This window comes from Eumetopias jubatus, unplaced genomic scaffold, assembly GCF_037043125.1.
Source record: "Eumetopias jubatus isolate StellerSeaLion01/CBP00866 unplaced genomic scaffold, mEumJub1_p1.0 scaffold_2, whole genome shotgun sequence".
NCBI lineage: Eukaryota > Metazoa > Chordata > Mammalia > Carnivora > Otariidae > Eumetopias > Eumetopias jubatus.
Window position 1 is genome coordinate 182,602,778 of NW_028274808.1, and position 18,625 is coordinate 182,621,402.

Consider the following 18,625-nt stretch of genomic DNA (forward strand, 5'->3'; position numbering starts at 1 on the left):
GGGGCTTTTTTATCATTTTGTTGTTTTGTTTTGTTTCTTTCTTTCTTTCTTTTTTTTTTTTTAAGTAATCTCTACACCCAGGGTAGGTGGGGCTAGAACTCACCACCCGGAGACCAAGAGTTGCATGCTCTACCCACTGAGCCAGCCAGGCGCCCCTCTATGGGGCTTTTTAAAGAGGATTCGTATTATAAATCTGCACTAATCCAGAAGCCACTAGCTACATGTGATTATTTAAATTTCATTTGAAATTAATTAGAATTCAGTAGAATTGAAAACTCTGTTCTTCAGTCTCAGCACATTTCATGGGTTCAATCCCCACAGGTGGCCATTGGCTACCATATAGGATTACGTGGATATAGAAGATTTCCGAGATGGTCGCTGTATTGGACAGTGAGATACAGAGCGTTTCCATCGCTGCAGAGTGCTGTTGGTCAGCACTGTGTCAAGGTTGTTCCAGCACTCACCTTTCGCTCAGTACTTTGTCTGGGTCGTCACTCTAGGCCGTACATACAAATTTAATTCATCTTTAAAAACAGTTGCATAGTAACATTTCCATAATTTCTTTAACCTTTCCCTTATCCCAGGCATTTAGATTCTCTCTGGGTTTTCATGTGGTGAGATTTTTAAGGATACAGATTATACTGAGATGGAGGGTACCAATAGCAGAGCACTATTCTGCATTGTACTTTTTTCTCTCACGGATACGATCTCTGTGTTTGAGCGCCGACCCAACGGCTAACATTTAACTGTCTGTGCTGGGGTCGTTGAACTGTCCTGGAGCAGAAATAGAATAGGAAGATTCCACAGGTCAAAATAATGTTGACTTACATTCGGGCAGCATCGGAGAGAAGCGTGCTCATTAACTGAGCATTTACACGTTCACCTGAGCTCTTTTTATTCCAGGTGGCGCCAGAAGGTGGGGGGGATTGAATCGTTTTAAGACAGAAAGTATGATAGGAGTGCAAGTTCCCAGTTAATTCTCTCTCACTTTGAGCATGTCCTGTCCTATCCCCTCTTCCTACCGCCCCCAAAATTGTTCAGCCCATAGAGAAAACTCAAGCGTGTGCACGTCCACTATCATGCCTTTGGTTCTAACTATTTAAAAGAGGGATTCAACTCAAACCAAATGAAATACTGTCTGGTTTGGCTCTGCTCAAAAACAATTTTGATAAATCCAGTTTATTCGTGCATTTACTTGATTCGTATGGTTTTAGAAAGTATATAGGTTTGGTCCTAAGTGGAACTGATTTCTTAGAGGTGTTTCCAAAATAACTGGTTCAGTTTATACCTAATTTTTTTAAGTATATTTGAGGGGCACCCAGGTGGCTCAGTCGATTAAGCATCTGCCTTCAGCTCAGGTCATGATCCCAGGGTCCTGGGATCGAGCCCCATGTCAGGCTCCTGGCTCAGCAGGAAGCCTGCTTCTCCTTCTCCCCACCCCACTCACGCTCTCTCTCTCTCTTTCTCTCAAATAAAAAAAAAAATGTTAAAAAGAAAGTATATTTGAATTTGGTTCAGCACACTTGATTTCAGGGGGCAGGAGTGGGAGGGTCGGAATTTAGTTCAGAGTTTGGTTCAGTTCCTTAAATTTAAGCACGTATTTTTTTTTAAGTAAAGTGTAACATTTGTTTCTTTTTAGGATGGAGATCCGTCACTTCCCCCTGAAAAGAGGAAGCAGGTAAGACTTATTCCTGAAGTTCAGTGACTCTTGGGTTGTTCAAGTTGATACCTTACAATGACTGGAGGAATCAGGGAATCCAAATTGTGTAGAGAACTTCTCTTAGCTTCCCAGAATCCTTTTGTGTTACAGAGTGGGGGAGTGGATGGTAGAGAAATGCTCTCTGAGAAGAAGGGTTGGCGGTGCGGGGCTGGTGTGGAAGGAAACCCAGTGAGGTCCAATGGAGGGGAAGGCGGCACACCAGTTGACAGCATTCCCTTTCTTGTTGGGAATCCTGTCAGGAGCCATGAGTTGGGAGCTCAGGGCTATCACTCTTTAGCATACTGTTATGGATGGATTCTGTTCTCCCATTTAGCCTTTACCACTTCAGGCTTTTAAAACGTCTCACCAGCAAAACTCACATGTTCTTTTCTACTAAAATGGTAGCCAACGTTGTTTATAGGTGAATCCATTTTTTCCCCATAGATTTTAGATACTTGTGTCGTTGAACAAATCCTTATATATTTGTGGATCTGTTTCTGAACTTTCTTTTCTGTTCCATGGAGCTTCCTGTGTAGTCCCGGGGTTGTACCACATTATTCTAATGGTTTTGGCTTTACAATACTTGTGACATATGTTTGGGTAGTCTCCTTCCCTTGCTCTTGCTATTCACGTGTTTCTTATTTGTTACTTTTTCCAGATAAAACTTACAAACATTTTATCAAGCCTTTCTCTTATTCCACCAAAACCAACCAACCAACCTATTGGTATTTTGATTGAAGCTTTGTTAAATTTCTAGATTAATTTGGGGACAGTTAAGATTTTCATAACAGGGTGCCTCGGTGGCTCAGTCGTTAAGCGTCTGCCTTCGGCTCACAAAAACACAAAAACATCTAGCAATTCCAGATTAAGGAGCCCAACGACCACCCAGGTCGTGGTCCCAGGGTCCTGGGATCGAGCCCCGCATCGGGCTCCCTGCTCAGCGGGAAGCCTGCTTCTCCCTCTCCCACTCCCCCTGCTTGTGTTCCCTCTCTTGCTGTCTCTCTCTCTCTCTCTGTCAAATAAATAAATAAAATATTTTAAAAAAAGATTTTCATAACATTATGTTCAGGAATATCATAAATCATATTTCTTTTAATCCAGGTGTGTAATACATATATATGTTGTTGTTTTCCAAATATATCTCTGTCAGACCTTTCCTCAACTTCGTAATTGTTCTCTACTGACATGCCCTGAATTACAGCTTTTTATTTGCTTGAAGGGAGCCCAGATGATGGTGATGTTAATGCTGTGTGTTCCACGTTATGGAGAAGCCTCTACCCCAGAACAGGGCTTCAAAACTGGTAGATGCAAATAAAGATACAGGAATTGCTTTGTCTCTTCATAGCTCTAATGGCTAACTCAACATCCTATTTTTGTTCATTGACGATATACCTGATATCAAACATAAACTCGTTGGGTCCATTTCCTTGAGATTTTTGATACTGAGTAAATAGTATGCCCAAGACACACACACACATACAAACACACACACGGGACTTTTAAACTGCAACGCAACACAGCCCTATGGTTACCCATTTGGTTATTTAGTTTTGCTCATTCTATATTCTCTTCCTATTTTATTTATTTTATAATGCTTGAGGTTTGACCTAAAGTCAAATTTTGCTATGGAGCTAATTTTTTTTAAACAAAATTACAAGGATGTAATTTTATCATGAGTGTCTAAAAATTGGGCTCCTTAATCTGGAATTGCTAGATGTTTTTGTGTTTTTGGTGGCTATGAACAGTCATCTTTGTTGAGGTTTTTGAGTTTGTTAGTATTTATGAAGGGGTTTTACAGTTTAAGTGAATTCATGTACCGTGACTTTATAATAAAAAATTTACATTGACTGAGGAGAATCTGAAGAATTCCAGTAAGTCTGTCAAGCTGCATTCATATAGCTCTGAGAGAACAAGTTCAATGTCCTAAGCGTTGGCTTTTTAGACTTGAATATGGCGTTCAGTTTCTGTCCCTTTGGGATTTGTACGTGGGTGTGACTTTGCCTCTGTATCCTTCCTGCCTGGGTTGGAACCTCTGACTTGCTGCATGAAGTAGGATGTGTTGGGGTACAGGCGACTGAAATTCTAAAGTGTTTAAACAGTAAAGAAATCAATGGCCTTGCAGAACCAGAAGTTCAGAGGTAGTGCTTCCTACTTCTCCATTGTGTGTACTCCTTCTCTCCATTGTGCCGCACTTGGCAACTAAAAACACAGGACACCTGGGGGGGGGGCGCCTAGAGGGGCACAGTCTGCCAAGTGTCCAACTCAAGCGTTGGCTCAGGTCATGATCCCAAGGTCATGAGATCGAGCCCGGCGTTTGGGCTCCACGCTGAGCCCCCGTGCTTGTGTGCATGCACACGCTCTCTGTCTCTCTTAAATAAATAAATCTTAAAAAAAATACGGGACGCTTGAGAAATTCGGATTTCAGATAGACAATTAGAACTTTTTTAGTATAAAAGTATGGCCCTTGGGGCACCTGGGTGGCTCAGTCAATTAAACATCTGCCTTTTGATCTCAGCTCAGGTCATGATCATGATCTCAGGTCCTGTGTTCAAGGCCTATGCTGGGCTCTACGCTGGGCATGGAGCTTCCTTAAGAAAAAAAAAAAGTATGACCCATGCAATATTTGGGACAAATTTATGCCAAAACATTTTTCATTGTGTATCTATAATTCAAACTGAACAGGGCAGCCTGTATTTTATCTGACCCACTCTACCACAGTGCCAATTTTAACATCAGCTTTCTCTCTTGAAGAGTAAGAGAACTCTTGAACTTTCTCTTTCTTCTTTGCTTAGAAGAAAGAACTTAGCTTTCTTCTACGGCTGGTTCCCCTAAGCAGGAGAGGCAAAACCCCCAGCCATGAAATGGAAGTGCTCCTCTCCAGTCTAACTGGGCTAATGTAGGACATGCTCCCATTCCTGGTCTACTGACATTCCCCAGGAGAGTGCCATATGTTGATTGGCTTCGATTAATCACCGAGGATAGAAGGGCTGCTAGGAAGCCAGCAGTGACACCCAGTAAACTAATTGTGTGGCCTTGGGAAGGTTCCTTTGGGTGTCTGAGTCTCAGCGGTCTCATCCATAAAATGGGAATAAATATGGTACCCAGCACATAGTAGTGCCGGCAGATTCCTCCCTATGGTGCCTGGCAAAGGGCGAGCACCAGTGGATATGTATCATCCTTTCCTTCTCCTCCTCAGCCCCCTTAATTTTTTTTTTTAATCAGTTGTATATTTGTGTGTTGAATCTGCCTACCACGGCCCTTGTCAGGACCCTTCTGTTTACAATTGGCAGGTTGAAGTGGCTGGGGCCACAGGGGAGGTTCCTGGCTCATAGGACCTCAGAGGGGTCGGTTGAGTAGTGAGCAGGGAGGCAGAGATGGAGCCAGGGCCTCAGGTATCCCAGCTCCCTCCTCTGCCCTCGGCAGCTGTCATTTTCTTTTTGTGGACTTGCCTTCTCTGTAGAATGGGAAGTGTGACTGTCGATCGCATGAGGACTACAGACTCCACATCTTTGATCTCTAGAAAAAAGTTGCTCCTCGGTCCCAAGTGAGAGCTCCTCTAGGCCAGGCTCAGGCCAGGGGCCCATCTCAGGGTCGGCCAGGCACAACCAGGCATCCTGTAGACACAGGAGGCTTCTACTGTTGTCACATTAAGGCTGGGTAGGCAGTGTCATAACCATCTGCTCTACGCACCTTCTTCAGACAGTCTTGGAATGACCAGTAGTGATGCTGGCAGCCAATGTTTTGGAGTGCCCGCTCTTGCCGTGTGCAGGCCCTGTGCTCAACACTGCACTGTGGATGAGCTCATTTAGTTCTCACACAGCTGTTCGAGGTGGGTACTCCCATTGGTGTCCATCTGACAGATGAGGAAATTGAAGCCTATGGTGGTCAGGGAAATTACCGCAAGGAAATGATATAATTCACTGGGGTGGGAGCCAGAGTTTGAACCCCTGCCATCCACTCAGAGCCCATGCTCGGAGCCACCATGACTCAGCACCTATTTACAGAGCATCTCATGGGTGTCTGTGCTTATGGTCTTAGACAGTAGAGACACCCATGTGAGAAAAGTCACACCCAAGTCCCCGAGCTTCTGGAACTTGCCTTGTAGGTAGGGCAACCACAGCTGTGTTTCCTCGAGAACGTCTCAGGTTTGTCCTGGCATAATTTGTATTAGTGCTCCTTTTCACTCTCCCAAACCTCTTGGTTTAGATGATAAATAATATAGTCACCTTAATTCTAGTAGAGATGCTATGAACCAACAATAAACAAAATAATTAAAATTTATCGGATGTTAAAGGTCATTGGTGCTATGGAGAGGAAAAACATAGCCCAACGCAAAGGAGAGAATTCTGGCTTAGTAATGGAAGAGATGTCTTGAGAAATAGTGGGGGGAAATAGTTCCAGGATTTGGAAAAGTAAAGAATTTTACCCATTCAAAATATGTTTTTTAAATTTTATTTACCTTTAGTTAGTTTATTTATGGAAGCATGTGACTGCTTTTGGGGGAGTGGTTGTTAAGATGCCTTCTTCATTAGCTCAGTGTGGGGAAGAAAACGCACCAGTAAGTGTTTAGGTACGGGTTGCTGTGAGACTTTGCATTTAGCCAGAAGCAGACAGCTTTGGCACACATGTGACAGGCCTGGGAGGGAGAGGCACAATGATTTTCTTCACTTTTTCGTCTAGCAGGAAGGGGGTAGAAGGATACACTCTGACCCAGAGTCACCCATATTGCATGTTTATCCCAAAGGCAAGACAGTGGGTAAAATATTTACCCCTCCAGCTGCAAAGCAAGTGCTCCTTATTTAAGCAGAAGGCACTGGAAAAAGAACCAGCTGTCAGGTTAACAGATGGGACATGGAAGTCAAAAGACCCACCTATTAGAAAAGCAGAATATGTCACACGGAGCCATCACATTGCCCATCAGCCTTGTGTCTGGATTGGGAAGGAGGAATTTCTATGGCCTCTACTTAACTGCACTCTTCCCCTGTTCGTGTCTCAACTCAGAGGGAGAGATGGCTATGATCGCTGTTTTGGGCGGGATGTTTGTGTCCCCCCAACATTCATATACTGAAACTCTGCTCCCCCAGTGTGATGGTTTTAGAAGGTAGGGCCTCTGAAAGGTGGTTAGGATGAGAAGAGGTCGTGAGAGTGGAGCTGTCATGAATGGGATTAGTGCCCTTCAGAAGTCACGAGAGAGCTTTCTTTCTCTGCTCTGCTCCCCGCCCCCTGAGGATGCCCCAAGGAGTCACAACTCAAGAGGGCCCTCGCCAGAGCCTGACTGCGTTGGCACCCTGGTCTCAGATTATCAGCCCTTAGAACTCTGAAAAATAATCTTCCACGGTTTATAAGCCCCCCAGACTATGGTATTTTGTCATAGCAGTTTGAGCTGACTACAGATGTATTTGAAGGTTCTTCTCAAATGTAGGTAGAAGCAATACCATGTCCTCAGCCTTGGTCATGCTTTGTGCTTTTCAGAGACCATATATGCATGTGTGTATGGACAAATGTGACCTCCCAACTATCTCTGGAAGTCACGCTGGACAAATTAGGTCTTCCACAAAGTTGCAAGGCAGCATCTCGGCTCGCAGCGGGTGGTAAGAGCCTGGCTTCTGAGGTCTGATAGTACCAATGCGAATTTCACCCTTCCACCTGCCAGTGGGTGATCTCAGGCAAGCTGCCTGCCCTTTCTTAGATTCACATTCCTCCCCTCCAAAATGAACGTAATAATGAGACGTGTTTATAAAGCTCCTCTGAGGAACTGGTATGATAATGCTCATCATGCGCATCACCTGGTACTTGCTGAGTGCTCAGTGAATGTTGGCTGGTTTCTGTTTTTCCCGTGACTTGTCCAAGGTCACACAGCCAGTTCATAGAGCAGGACTAAAATCCAGATCTGCTAACTTGTAGTTCCGTGTTCTCGTTCGGGTTTTTTGTTCTATATTTGACTCTTAGACTGAGTGGGGAGGAAGCATAGTCAACGTTTAACCTAACCCATTTTGGAAGTCCAGAGACAAAATGCTTTGACGTGCTTAGACGTGGTGGAGAGCCAGAAACAGCTAGGATGTTTACCTGGTAAAGGCAGTGTTTTTCCCGTGGCAGCCAAGGGTCTGGTCGTGAATATCTTCCTGCCTCCTTTGTCCCCTCCTCAGACGACAGACCAGAACTTTCATGTTTGTAGTTCTAGAAATACAGTTGTCGAGGCTTTCTTTTAGAACTTAGAATCCCTGGGGCGCCTGGGTTAAGTCGTTAAGCGTCTGCCTTTGGCTCAGGTCATGGTCCCAGGGTCCTGGGATCGAGCCCCGCATCGGGCTCCCTGCTCCGCGGGAAGCCTGCTTCTCCCTCTCCCACTCCCCCTGCTTGTGTTCCCTCTCTCGCTGTGTCTCTCTCTCTCTGTCAAATAAATAAATAACATCTTAAAAAAAAAAAGAACTTAGATTCTCTTTTCAAACAACTCAATTTCCAATGGCAAATCATCCGTTAAGGAAGCTGTGAAGAAATCGTGACAACAGAGATGCACTAATAAGTTCTCATGGGATATTGAAATGAAAACGTCTTCTTGATACTCTAGGCAGACTATACACAGAGCACCTCTTCACACCGCAGGGAGAGATCACCAGAAGATCTCAAGCAACCCTTTCAATATTTTTCTTTTGTTAAACAAAGCTGTTCCTCCAAAGGAGATAAAGGGAATTTAAATTATCTTGGGTGAATGTTCTTAGAAGATGGGACTCTTTGGGGTCACAGCAGCATATTCTCCCCATTCAAAATCCTCCCTGAGTCAACAATCAAATGCATCTTTGTCGTCTCCCGTTTTGATTTCAAGCCGACATACCACAGGAGGTATTCCTCCTGGTTTAAGAGGCAGCCTTCACTTCCTTGCCTTGAAAAGTGATGGCTTATTTAGATGGTGACATGTGCCAGAATGCCGAGCCTGGAGAAATCGGATTATAGAGTGGCCCTCTGTAGGATGGGACGGAGCCTTTTACTTCAGTAGAAAAGTCTTCTTGGTCAATCTTATTTTCCTCCGCCGGTGACTGCAAATCAGAGCAACTCTGTATGTGCGTCCTGGGTTTGATGCTCACAACCTAAAACTTCCTTCAAAGATCTCAAGTGCTTTGAGATGTTTCTTTTCATGACTCTCTGAACAGTACAGCTTTCCTGTTCCACCAGGGAAGTTGGGAAGAAATCCAGGCCCAGCTTGCAGGAGCCCTCCCAAATCTTAGTAACTGTGACTTCATTCTGAGTACTGGAGCATCTTGCTATATCAGCTCTGTGGATCCTTGCAGGGAGTTTGGGAGGAAGGTGAGAGCGCCCCCCAATTTATAGATGAGGATGTTTAGGCTTGAGTAATCTAGATACCTTGAGAGGAGGCAGATGTAGAATCATAATGGCCAAGATGAAGCAAGCCTTCAAGTCAACAGCAACCTCCCAAAGCTACGGACGAGTGTTTGCCTATGGGCCCGGAAATGCATTCATTTGCAAGCGTGTGTTTTGAGATTATGAGGTGGGAGTAGGCTGCTGAAGGCTCCTTGCACAGTCGAAAAATATGTATGGAATGAGCTCTGGGTGGTTGTTTCTATGTAAATAGGAAAACTGTCACTGTAGCGGAGGCCATCCCTTTGGCAGTTGCTATAAATAGGGGGCCCTTGCTCAGCAAAGCAAGTCTCCGTCTATTACTATTAACATGGGAGTCGCCATAGACCAAAGCAGCGGAGTCGAAATTGCAATTAAATCTGCTATCAATCACTCTGTTCAAGTATACTTGTTGTTTCATCAAATATTTTTTAAAATATATTCTTATATAATCTAGTACTTTGCCCTATCGAAGGTATGGCTTCAAGGAGTCCACAGCATCAATTTTTTTAAAGATTTTATTTACTTATTTGAGAGAGAGACAGAGAGCATGTATGTGAGAGAGAGAGAGAGAGAGAGAGAGCGCGCACAAGCAGTGGGGAGGGGCAGAGGAAGAGGGAGAAGCAGACTCCCTGCTCAGTCCCAGCCCAGGACCCTGGGATCACGACGGAACTAAAGGCAGACGCTTAACCAACTGAGCCACCCAGGTGCCCCAACACACCATCAAACTTTTTAGCACCTCGTCCAGCAGCATAGTTTCTAAGTCTGATCTTTGTCTCTTGCCCCCTCACCCTCTCTTTTCCTTACTGTTCTTGAGGAAGTATGTAGGTCAAGGTTTTACCTGTCTCTCTGTCTCTTATTTACCTTTTTTCCCTCCCACGTTTGATGTCTTATGTCAGCAAATTGAGAAGTTACAGGACTTTCTGGTACACATCATTTTTACATTGTGATGTAGACTGACTTTTCCGTGGCTAGGTTACTGCAACAATATGTATCGAATAAATTACAGAGGTTCAGGATGACATGAGGGATCTTCCCTGGAGTGTTGCCCCCGCCCCCTGGTTGCTGGTCTGAATTATTTAAGGACTCAGGTGGAAATATGTGGCCCGCCCCTTTTTCTACTCTTCCTGGTATCTGGGCTAGCGCAAGGATGGAAGGTGAATCTTAAACTTTTCATCTCTTTCTTTTATTTCGTGTTGTTGTTGTTGTTTCACTCTATACTCTTAGGTTCAGTCAACGGGGGCCTGCCAGTTTAACAAAAGACAGAAGGAAAAGCATACAATTTTATGGCTATTTTATGTGTATGGGAGTTCACAGAAGAACTGAAACTCCAAGAAGTGGTTGGCTCGGGGGCTTATGTACCATTTTAATAAAAGAAAAGGGATTTGGGCTTCAGGGGTTGATCAGGTATGGGAAAGTGACTAGGAAATGTTCAAGGAAATTAATGGAAGCTAAGTAAGTAAGTATTTTAGTAAGCCTTGTTTATGCAGACTTCTTGGGGCGCCCCGAGTGGCTGTCTGGTGATGGGTTGCTTTCTTCTTCCTGGTATGGGAGAGGGCGGGACACCTTCACAAAGGGAAACTCACACCCTGTTTTTAGGCACAAATGGGGAGGAGGGAAGGGAACTCTTTGTATCTGTTGATTCTCAATTGCCTGCCGCTCAAAATATCCTTATGGCAAAGTGGAATATTTTGGAGTGGCAGATCCTGATCCCCTTCATGTCCGTCTTTACTTTTCCTACTTCAGGGAGAAAAATGGTATATCGTGGATCATTTTCTCCCCATCTGAAGGATTCAGGGCTGTTTCTTATCGCTAGTGTCCTGAAACCCCTTCCTTGTGAGCCAATGTTGATTACTTGATCACTGAAAACAAGAGTCCTGGGGCGCCTGGGTGGCTCAGTCGGTTAAGCGTCTGCCTTCAGCTTGGGTCATGATCCCGGGGTCCTGGACTGAGCCCCACGTCGGGCTCCCTGCTCCGCGGGGAGCCTGCTTCCCTCTCGCTCCCTCTGTGATCTTGCTCACTCTTGCTCTCTCTCAAATAAATAAAAATTAAAAAAAAATCTTAAAAAACAAATGAAAACAAGAGTCCTTAACAGTGATGATTGTCATTGCCAAATGTGATATATCATTTATTTTTTTTAGTCTCCCTGTCATCACTTCTTATAAGTTTAAAAAGTGTATTGCATCTAGAATGTAAACTGTTCTGACATATTTAATGGCACTTAAAAGGGAATCAAAACCCAGTGGTAGAGGTAAGAGCTAGAGCCAAGAAACAGCCCTGAATCCTTCAGATGGGGAGAAAATGATCCACGATATACCATTTTTCTCCCTGAAGTAGGAAAAGTAAAGATGGACATGAAGGGGATCAGGATCTGCCACTCCAAAATATTCCACTTTGCCATAAGGATATTTTGAGCGGCAGGCAATTGAGAATCAACAGATACAAAGAGTTCCCTTCCCTCCTCCCCATTTGTGCCTAAAAACAGGGAGTAAGTTTCCCTTTGTGAAGGTGTCCCGCCCTCTCCCATACCAGGAAGAAGAAAGCAGCCCATCCCCAGGGAGCCACTCGGGGCACCCCAAGAAGTCTGCATAAACAAGGCTTACTAAAATACCCCTTAGCTTCCATTAATTTCCTTGAGCATTTCCTAGTCACTTTCCCATACCTGATCAACCCTTGAAGCCCAAACCCCTTTTCTAGGATGCAGTGGGCCTGGAAGAAAGTTGGAAGAATGGCTCTCCGGGCCGACGTGACTACCTGCCTTTAGTGAGAATGTCTGCCCCTAAAAGGAGGAAAGGTTGGGGTGAGAGCCCCACTGCTCTCTCACCCTCCAGATCTTTGTCTCCACAGTAACTGTCAGGATGTGTGGCCTTCATCTTTGTGCAGAGAGAATTGCTGGGGCCAGCATGGTGCCCACACCAAGGGCTGGTCCGGCAGCATGCCTCTGCAGACATCACTGGTAATTGGGGATTGCGTTGTTCCTCGACGTGTGTCTGAACCCTTTCAGCCCTGGATGTCCCAGCCACGTTCCCATCCCGTCTCGCTCACCTCTCTTCCCCATCACGATGTTAGTGAACTTGCAGCTGGAAAGAGTCACTGCGGTATATGGGTCCTATGATAAACGCCACTGTATTCATTCCCCTGTTAACAGAGCTAAAATGGCATCCTTTCACGTTGGCCCCGGCTAGATCTGAATATTTAAAAGAGGCTTCTTTCTAAACCTTTTTACGGTTTGCTGTTTGTGCTACCTCCTGCCCCAGAGATTTAGAGGAAAGATCTCTCAGTTTGGTTTTCCTTCCCTGCAAAAGCCTTCCCAGGGTTAGGCGGTCTGCCACTTTTTCTTTGACATTTCCTTTACATAGTGCTGCTCTAGCCAACTGATGGTCACAGAGTCCTTCTCAATAACACGGAGACAAAACACTCTGCATAGCTGATAAATTATAAGCAGGTGCCACGCGTTAGCTTGATGGATTGTTAGAGTGAGCGTGTGTGAGTCATGGGTGTTATTTTTGGTCAAAAGAATCGTGTGAACTTTTCTCCTCTACTTTGAGTGCTTCGAAATGGACTACTTTTCTTTCTTTTCTTTTTTTCTTTTTTTTCCCCCCCTCTTTAAGGTATATGTCAAGGAATTAGGTGCCCTATCAGAGCAGTCATTTTCCAGTTCCTGAAGTTATTGTTTTGGAGTTGAGGAGGCAGAAGGACTGAAAAGACTGAATAGAAAAGAAATGGGTGTTGACAAGTAACCCAGCCTGGGAAATGTGAAATTACAGCCACCGGCTTTGAAGCAGGGTGCCTCCCCAACCCGACCCTACCGCGGGGGTCAGTTTCAAAGCCGGGGTAGATTTCCTAGAGCCCAGCGTGGAGGCTCTGTGCTCCTAATTGACCACCATTCTGTGGCTAGTATACAAATGCCTGGCTTTATTTTGGTAGAATTCTTTTCAGCCAGCTGCCGAGTAAATAATGGTTGGCAGTCACATCACTGGCTCCAGAAATCGTTGTTTTCTGGAGCAGCTCTGTCCTCTGCTTCACGTAGCACTGGAACCTTTGATGTGTATACCGGGTACCTGCCCTGCGCTAATAGCCAAGTACCTGGGAGCCCGTTGAGCTTGGTGCTTTTCAAAGCAAGGCTCAAGGACCATGCTGGGGGGGCAGGCTACTGGCTTCTGGTCCATGATAAACACAGAAATTGAGGAAGTGTTCAGAAACATCTGTGGCAGTTTGACAGCATGATTTTATGTCTGTTGACTCTACCAAACACTTGGGGTTTTTATCCTGATGTCACTTTAAATTCATTTTTTTAAAGATTGTATTTATTTACTGAGAGAGAGAGAGAGAGAGAACGCAGAAGAGAGGGAGAATGAGAAGCAGACTCCTTGCTGAGCAGGGAACCCAACATGGGACTCGATGCCAGGACCCTGGGATCATGACCCGAGCCAAAGGCAGATGCTTAACCGACTGAGCCACCCAGGCGCCCAAATTCGTTTTTCTAGAAATTGATTTTTATTGTATTTTACAAAAGTTCTACTCTGTGCTGGGTGGGATGTAGAAAACCAGCCCTTCCCCACTGACAGATCAAGTTGTACTTGTTTAGCTACTACTTGAGGCTGGTGAGTGAACATCAGGTCTTCCCACTACCTGAGGGGCTCAAGCCACTGTTGATTCAAAGAGGAAAGATTGGGGTTCCTGGGTGGCTCAGTCGGTTAAGCGTCTGCCTTCGGCTCAAATCATGATCCTGGGGTCCTGGGAGCAAGCCCCGCGTCAGGCTCCCTGCTCAGCCGGGAGCCTGCTTCTCCCTCCCTCTCTCCCTGCTCATGCTCTCTCTCTCTCTCAAATAAATAAATAAAATCTTAAAAACAGCCAAAAAACAAAAAGGAAAGACTAAGGACATTGCAGGTATTTCGGGGAGGGGTGTCTTCTATTAAGTTTCCACTGGTACTGTTTTTAAAATTTTAATTTTAATTCCAGTATAGTTTACATGCAGTGTTATATTAGTTTCAGTGTATAGTAATGATTCCACAACTCTATACAGTACTCCGCGCTGGTCACGACAAGCGTGCTCTTGATCCCCTTCACTGTCACTCTTACAAGCGTTTGTTCCTGAGCACCCCTTCCACTGGTTAGGAAGAGGCAGGTGCCGTGAAGCAGAATTTGTCTGTGTCTCCTGCAGAGGGGTGCTGAACTGCTGCTTCCCCGCCCCTCCGTGGGGCCAGTCCCTCTGGTCTGTGAAGGAGGGATTATGCTTGCTGAGCCAATGTCTGGGAAATGTTCTGGGGTTCCGTGGAGAGAAAGCAGAGGCAGCCCACTTGGGCTACCATGTGCTAAGGAAGGAGAGCTGCAGATGGAGGGGAGGAACTGGGAAAGCGAAGACAAGAGTTGAATTATCACTGCACTTCGGTCCCTGGGGTCGGCCTGCTCTTGTGTCCTTGAACTGCTCTCCAGAATGGAAATCGGGAATTGTGTGATGTGACGGGAGAGGCAGCGAGGGAAGCTGGGTGCCTTTTCCCCTATCTGGAACTTGCCCCCCTCCCATCCACAAGGCTCATGCTGGCTCTCTCTGCTTTTTTAAATCTTGGTTTAAATGTGGTCTTTTCCTTGGACACACTCTGTTCCCTTTGCCCACTTCATTTTTCTCATCATCCAACCACTGGGTCATTCTATATTTTATGGCAACATAATGTAACTAATGTAATATCATCTATTCAAATGTGAGTTTACAAGGGCAAGGCATTTTGTCTGTATTGCTCACTGCTGTATCTCCAGAGTCTAAAACAGTGCCTGGAACATGGTAGGTGCTCAATAAACATTTGTTGTATAAGCGAACAGATGAGTAAGGAACAGTGAAGGGGCAGGATCACTAAAGAGCCAATTGTGTCCAAGGAGGCATTTGGCCATGTCTACCCAGCTGTTCGCTGAGTGGTTGAGTTGGGGCCACTGGAAGGACACAGTCAAGAGGAGCTAACCAACCCTTAAACCAGCACCTACTGTATACCAAGCACTGTGGTAGGTGTCCTATGTTCATTCATTATTCAGTTTGGGTATCACATCACCACACGAGGTACATGTGGTTAGCCACATTTATGGATGGGGACACTCAGGAGGTTGAGGAATTCACCCATGGTCACCCAGCCCTGTAAGTGGCAGAACTGGGATCCAGCTTAATTGATCTGATTTCCTTTTTTAAGTGTAAGATGGGAATTAATTTTCTGCATCCTTCACCAAATTTTATCTGATAAGAACAGAAATCTGGGAAAATCAGAATACAACTATTCTAAAATATGAACCTTGCACATACGAGGTTGAAAATTAGATTGCATTGTTGAGTAATACGGGGCTTGGTTAAATCCAGCCAGTGGGGATGGGTCAGGTTCCCACACAAGACTCTGTGCCCAGCACTGGCTTCAGTGTTGGTACATATTGTTAATATTCCATATTCTTCCCTAGGCTGAGACCATAACCTCCAGACTCAGCATATTGTCTCTCATTTAGAAAATATTTATGGAGCATCTACTAGGTGCTTGGGGCAGATCCATAGAGAGAACAAAGTTCTTTGCCCTTCATGGAACTTCTATTTTTGTAGAGAGAGGGAGGCAGGAAATAAGTAATAAGCAGTAGGCCATGAAATAAATTACATGGTATCTTAAAAGGTGGCATGGGCTACAAAAGAAAAAAAATTGGGAAGGGGCTTGGAAGATCAGGGTGGAGGTGAGCAGGTTGTAGTGTTAGCTCGAGTGGTCCAGGTGGGCCCTGTTGAGACTGTGGCTTTTGCACAAAGGCCTGAAGAAGGTAAGAGGGAGAGGGAGCCAAGAGGTATTCTGGAGGGAGAGCATTCCCATGAGAGAGTATAGAACAACAGCACCGGGATGGGAGGATGCTTGGTATGCTTGGGGAACAGCGAGAAAGTAAACTTGGGGGGAGCTGAACTGGAGTAGGGAAGAACCTGAGGCTAGAGACAACCTGATACCCCAACAGATGGGATATGGGAGATGAGACAGAGTGCAGAGTCGGGGATGAGCCAAGCCAAGGTTTAAATTTTTTATTCTTTCACCTTCATTCTTTTTTTAGTACCTGACATCATTGAGTATTCCCAAAAGTATTAGCATTAAAAAAATTCTTTATTTTTTTTTAAATAGGCTGCACGCCCCATGTGTGGCTTGAACTCATGACCCTGAGATGAAGAGTTGAATGTACTGACTGAGCCAGCCAAGGAGTGCCCCCAAAAGTATGAGCATTGAGGTCTTTGGAGATTTGGCCACTGCACTTAGACTAGTCCCCTAATGCCTCTGGACTTGGGTTTCTTCGGCTATAACATGAAAGGAATCTTCAAGATAATCTTAAAAATCCCCTGTACAACTATTTCCAAATGGTTCCCCAAAGGCCATATTCTCATGGCTTGCTTGCTTCTCTCCCTCCTTCCTTCCTTCATTTATTCATCATGAGTCTTTAAAACATTTGCTGGAACACGAGCCCTTCCTGGAGCAACAGATACACATGCCGAGGAAGGAGAGAAAAGAAGCGCTGCCTTTCTGTAGCTTTCAGTCTTCTCGCTAAGGTTAGAGTAGAAGGCAACTAGCAAGGCAAGACCCAGAGCAAGTGGCAGCTAGCAAAATACAAATAGGGCTGTATGACAAGCAGCCACGTGACCGCGTTTCCGGGCTCAGGGCACCTGTGAAAGGGGTGGGAGCGTGGTAAGAGGTGCTCACATGCTCTGGGAAAGGGGGCTGTGATGGCGGGAGGTGCAGCTGGCTTGAGAGGGGGAGGCTGGTGCATGGAGAGTGGTCCACATGGGCCGGAAGGACCTGGGTCGAGCAGGAGGCACCCCCTACAGAAGCGATGATGTCGTGAAGCCAGGACCAGCGGGTGAATGGTCCTGATACTGTGGGACCAGAGCAGGGAATAAGGAGGTGAAAAAAACCAGCCTAGGAGACTGTTGGATTACCTCTGGACCCTGATTTCTGAAGTGGTGGCTCATTCCTCATCCCCTCTCTGGCTGCCTCATCTCGTGATTGAAATTCTGGGCATTGAGGTAGCAAAGCAAAGCTCACTAAACCAGTTCCATTTGAAGGGGAAGAAAACTAAACGAGGAAATGAAGCTTTTTCCTGTATTCTTGGCTCAAATTTTAGAACTGAACTCTACATCCACTTGTAAGATTTTTAGTGCGGAACCCTTAACATTAGTTTTCTAAAAAGTCAAACACAACTGATGCCTCCGTTACTTGTCTGTGAGCCCTTCTGGAAACAAAGAGCATCCCCGTGCTGAGGTTCATAGTCAGCACTGTTCCCCTCCATGCAGTTGTCATGGTGTGATTTGCACACTTGCCACGCTCACGTATGCATTGATCTAATGCGCTTTGCGTGGCTCCACTCGGCCTGGATGCCAGCCTCGGAAAGCCTAACAAAGCCCCACATTTATCCGCTCCTGTGTTTCTGATTGTATTCCCTAATATGTTGACATTTCCAGGCTAATCTTGCACAACTACTGAGAGATTCTCAGGACCGAAATAAACATCTGGGAGAAGAAATTAAAGAACTTCAGCAAAGGCTTGCAGAAGTCCAGGGCGACAATAAGGTACTGTGAATATTTAAAGGGAAAAAGCTCTGCTGTGTAATTGTGTGCTTAGAAGTTTAGGTATAGCACATCAGAAAAATGTAATGCCGCATTTGCTGAAAAATTTGTTATAGATTTTTACATTCACAATGAAAATTCACAGTTTAGCATTTCTTACCTTTATGACATTCCCTTTGTGTGTGCGCGCATGCGTATGTGCATGCTTCTGGGTTGTTCTAAAATATTGCCACAACCCATTGCGGGAGTTTCATTATGTTCAGCTGGGTGGTGAATAACTTTGAGGTTGAGGGCAAAATAAAACCCAAAATGCTATACTTTCCCCCTTCTCTACAAATAATGGATTTGTGGCTCAGATGATTTGGAATTATTCACATTCGGTTTTGAATTTTAAGTAGTCATCCCACTAATTATGTTCACATAACCAATTTATTTTATTGCTAAATTTGGCAATTTGTATGGAACATTGCTCAAAATCCACTGCGTGGTATTAATCAAACTCCCCTGTTGGCAACGTTAATTATAAAATATGAACTCATAAACTCTAAACTAAATGTGTGCTCTCTCTCCCAGCTGAAGCTATGAACAAAAGTACAATTGAGAAAAGGAAGAAAAACTATCAAAGTTTAATTCTGTCCCCCCCCACCAAAAAATTTTCTGTTTTGCCACAATAGATTCATTTTCAACTCCTCACCAGAGGCAGCTTTCCTGACAGAAATGGCCATTGGAGTTTGACTCAAGAAAACTCCATGGCAGGGAGGAGGTCCTTTCTTGGGAAACGTCTTTTAAATGTTACCAAATTTTCTTGACAAATGATGGTGACATTCACTGTTTCTGGGAGTTGTTGGTTATTGGAGGGTGCCATTTTGAAAGATGCTGGCTCTTTAAAAAATGCACACAAGAGTCTGGGTTATCCAGAGAAGTCTTCCATAACAAAAGATCAGAGAGGATTTTCTGCTACTGCTGGTTTGAGAGGCTCAGTCTGAGGACCAACTGCGAGATCTTCCCTCGTAGCC

At 44.9% G+C, this 18,625-nt stretch overlaps 1 protein-coding gene across 1 annotated transcript in view; it reads left to right on the forward strand.

The window, feature by feature from the left end:
- Positions 1 to 18,625, forward strand: part of CCDC149 (coiled-coil domain containing 149) — a 99,562-nt gene that overhangs the window by 33,871 nt on the left and 47,066 nt on the right. Inside the window, exons 3-4 of the mRNA XM_088020869.1 lie at positions 1,640 to 1,678; positions 17,505 to 17,612. Of these exons, the coding sequence (XP_087876995.1) occupies positions 1,640 to 1,678; positions 17,505 to 17,612 (147 nt within the window). The remainder of the gene's footprint in view (positions 1 to 1,639; positions 1,679 to 17,504; positions 17,613 to 18,625) is intronic.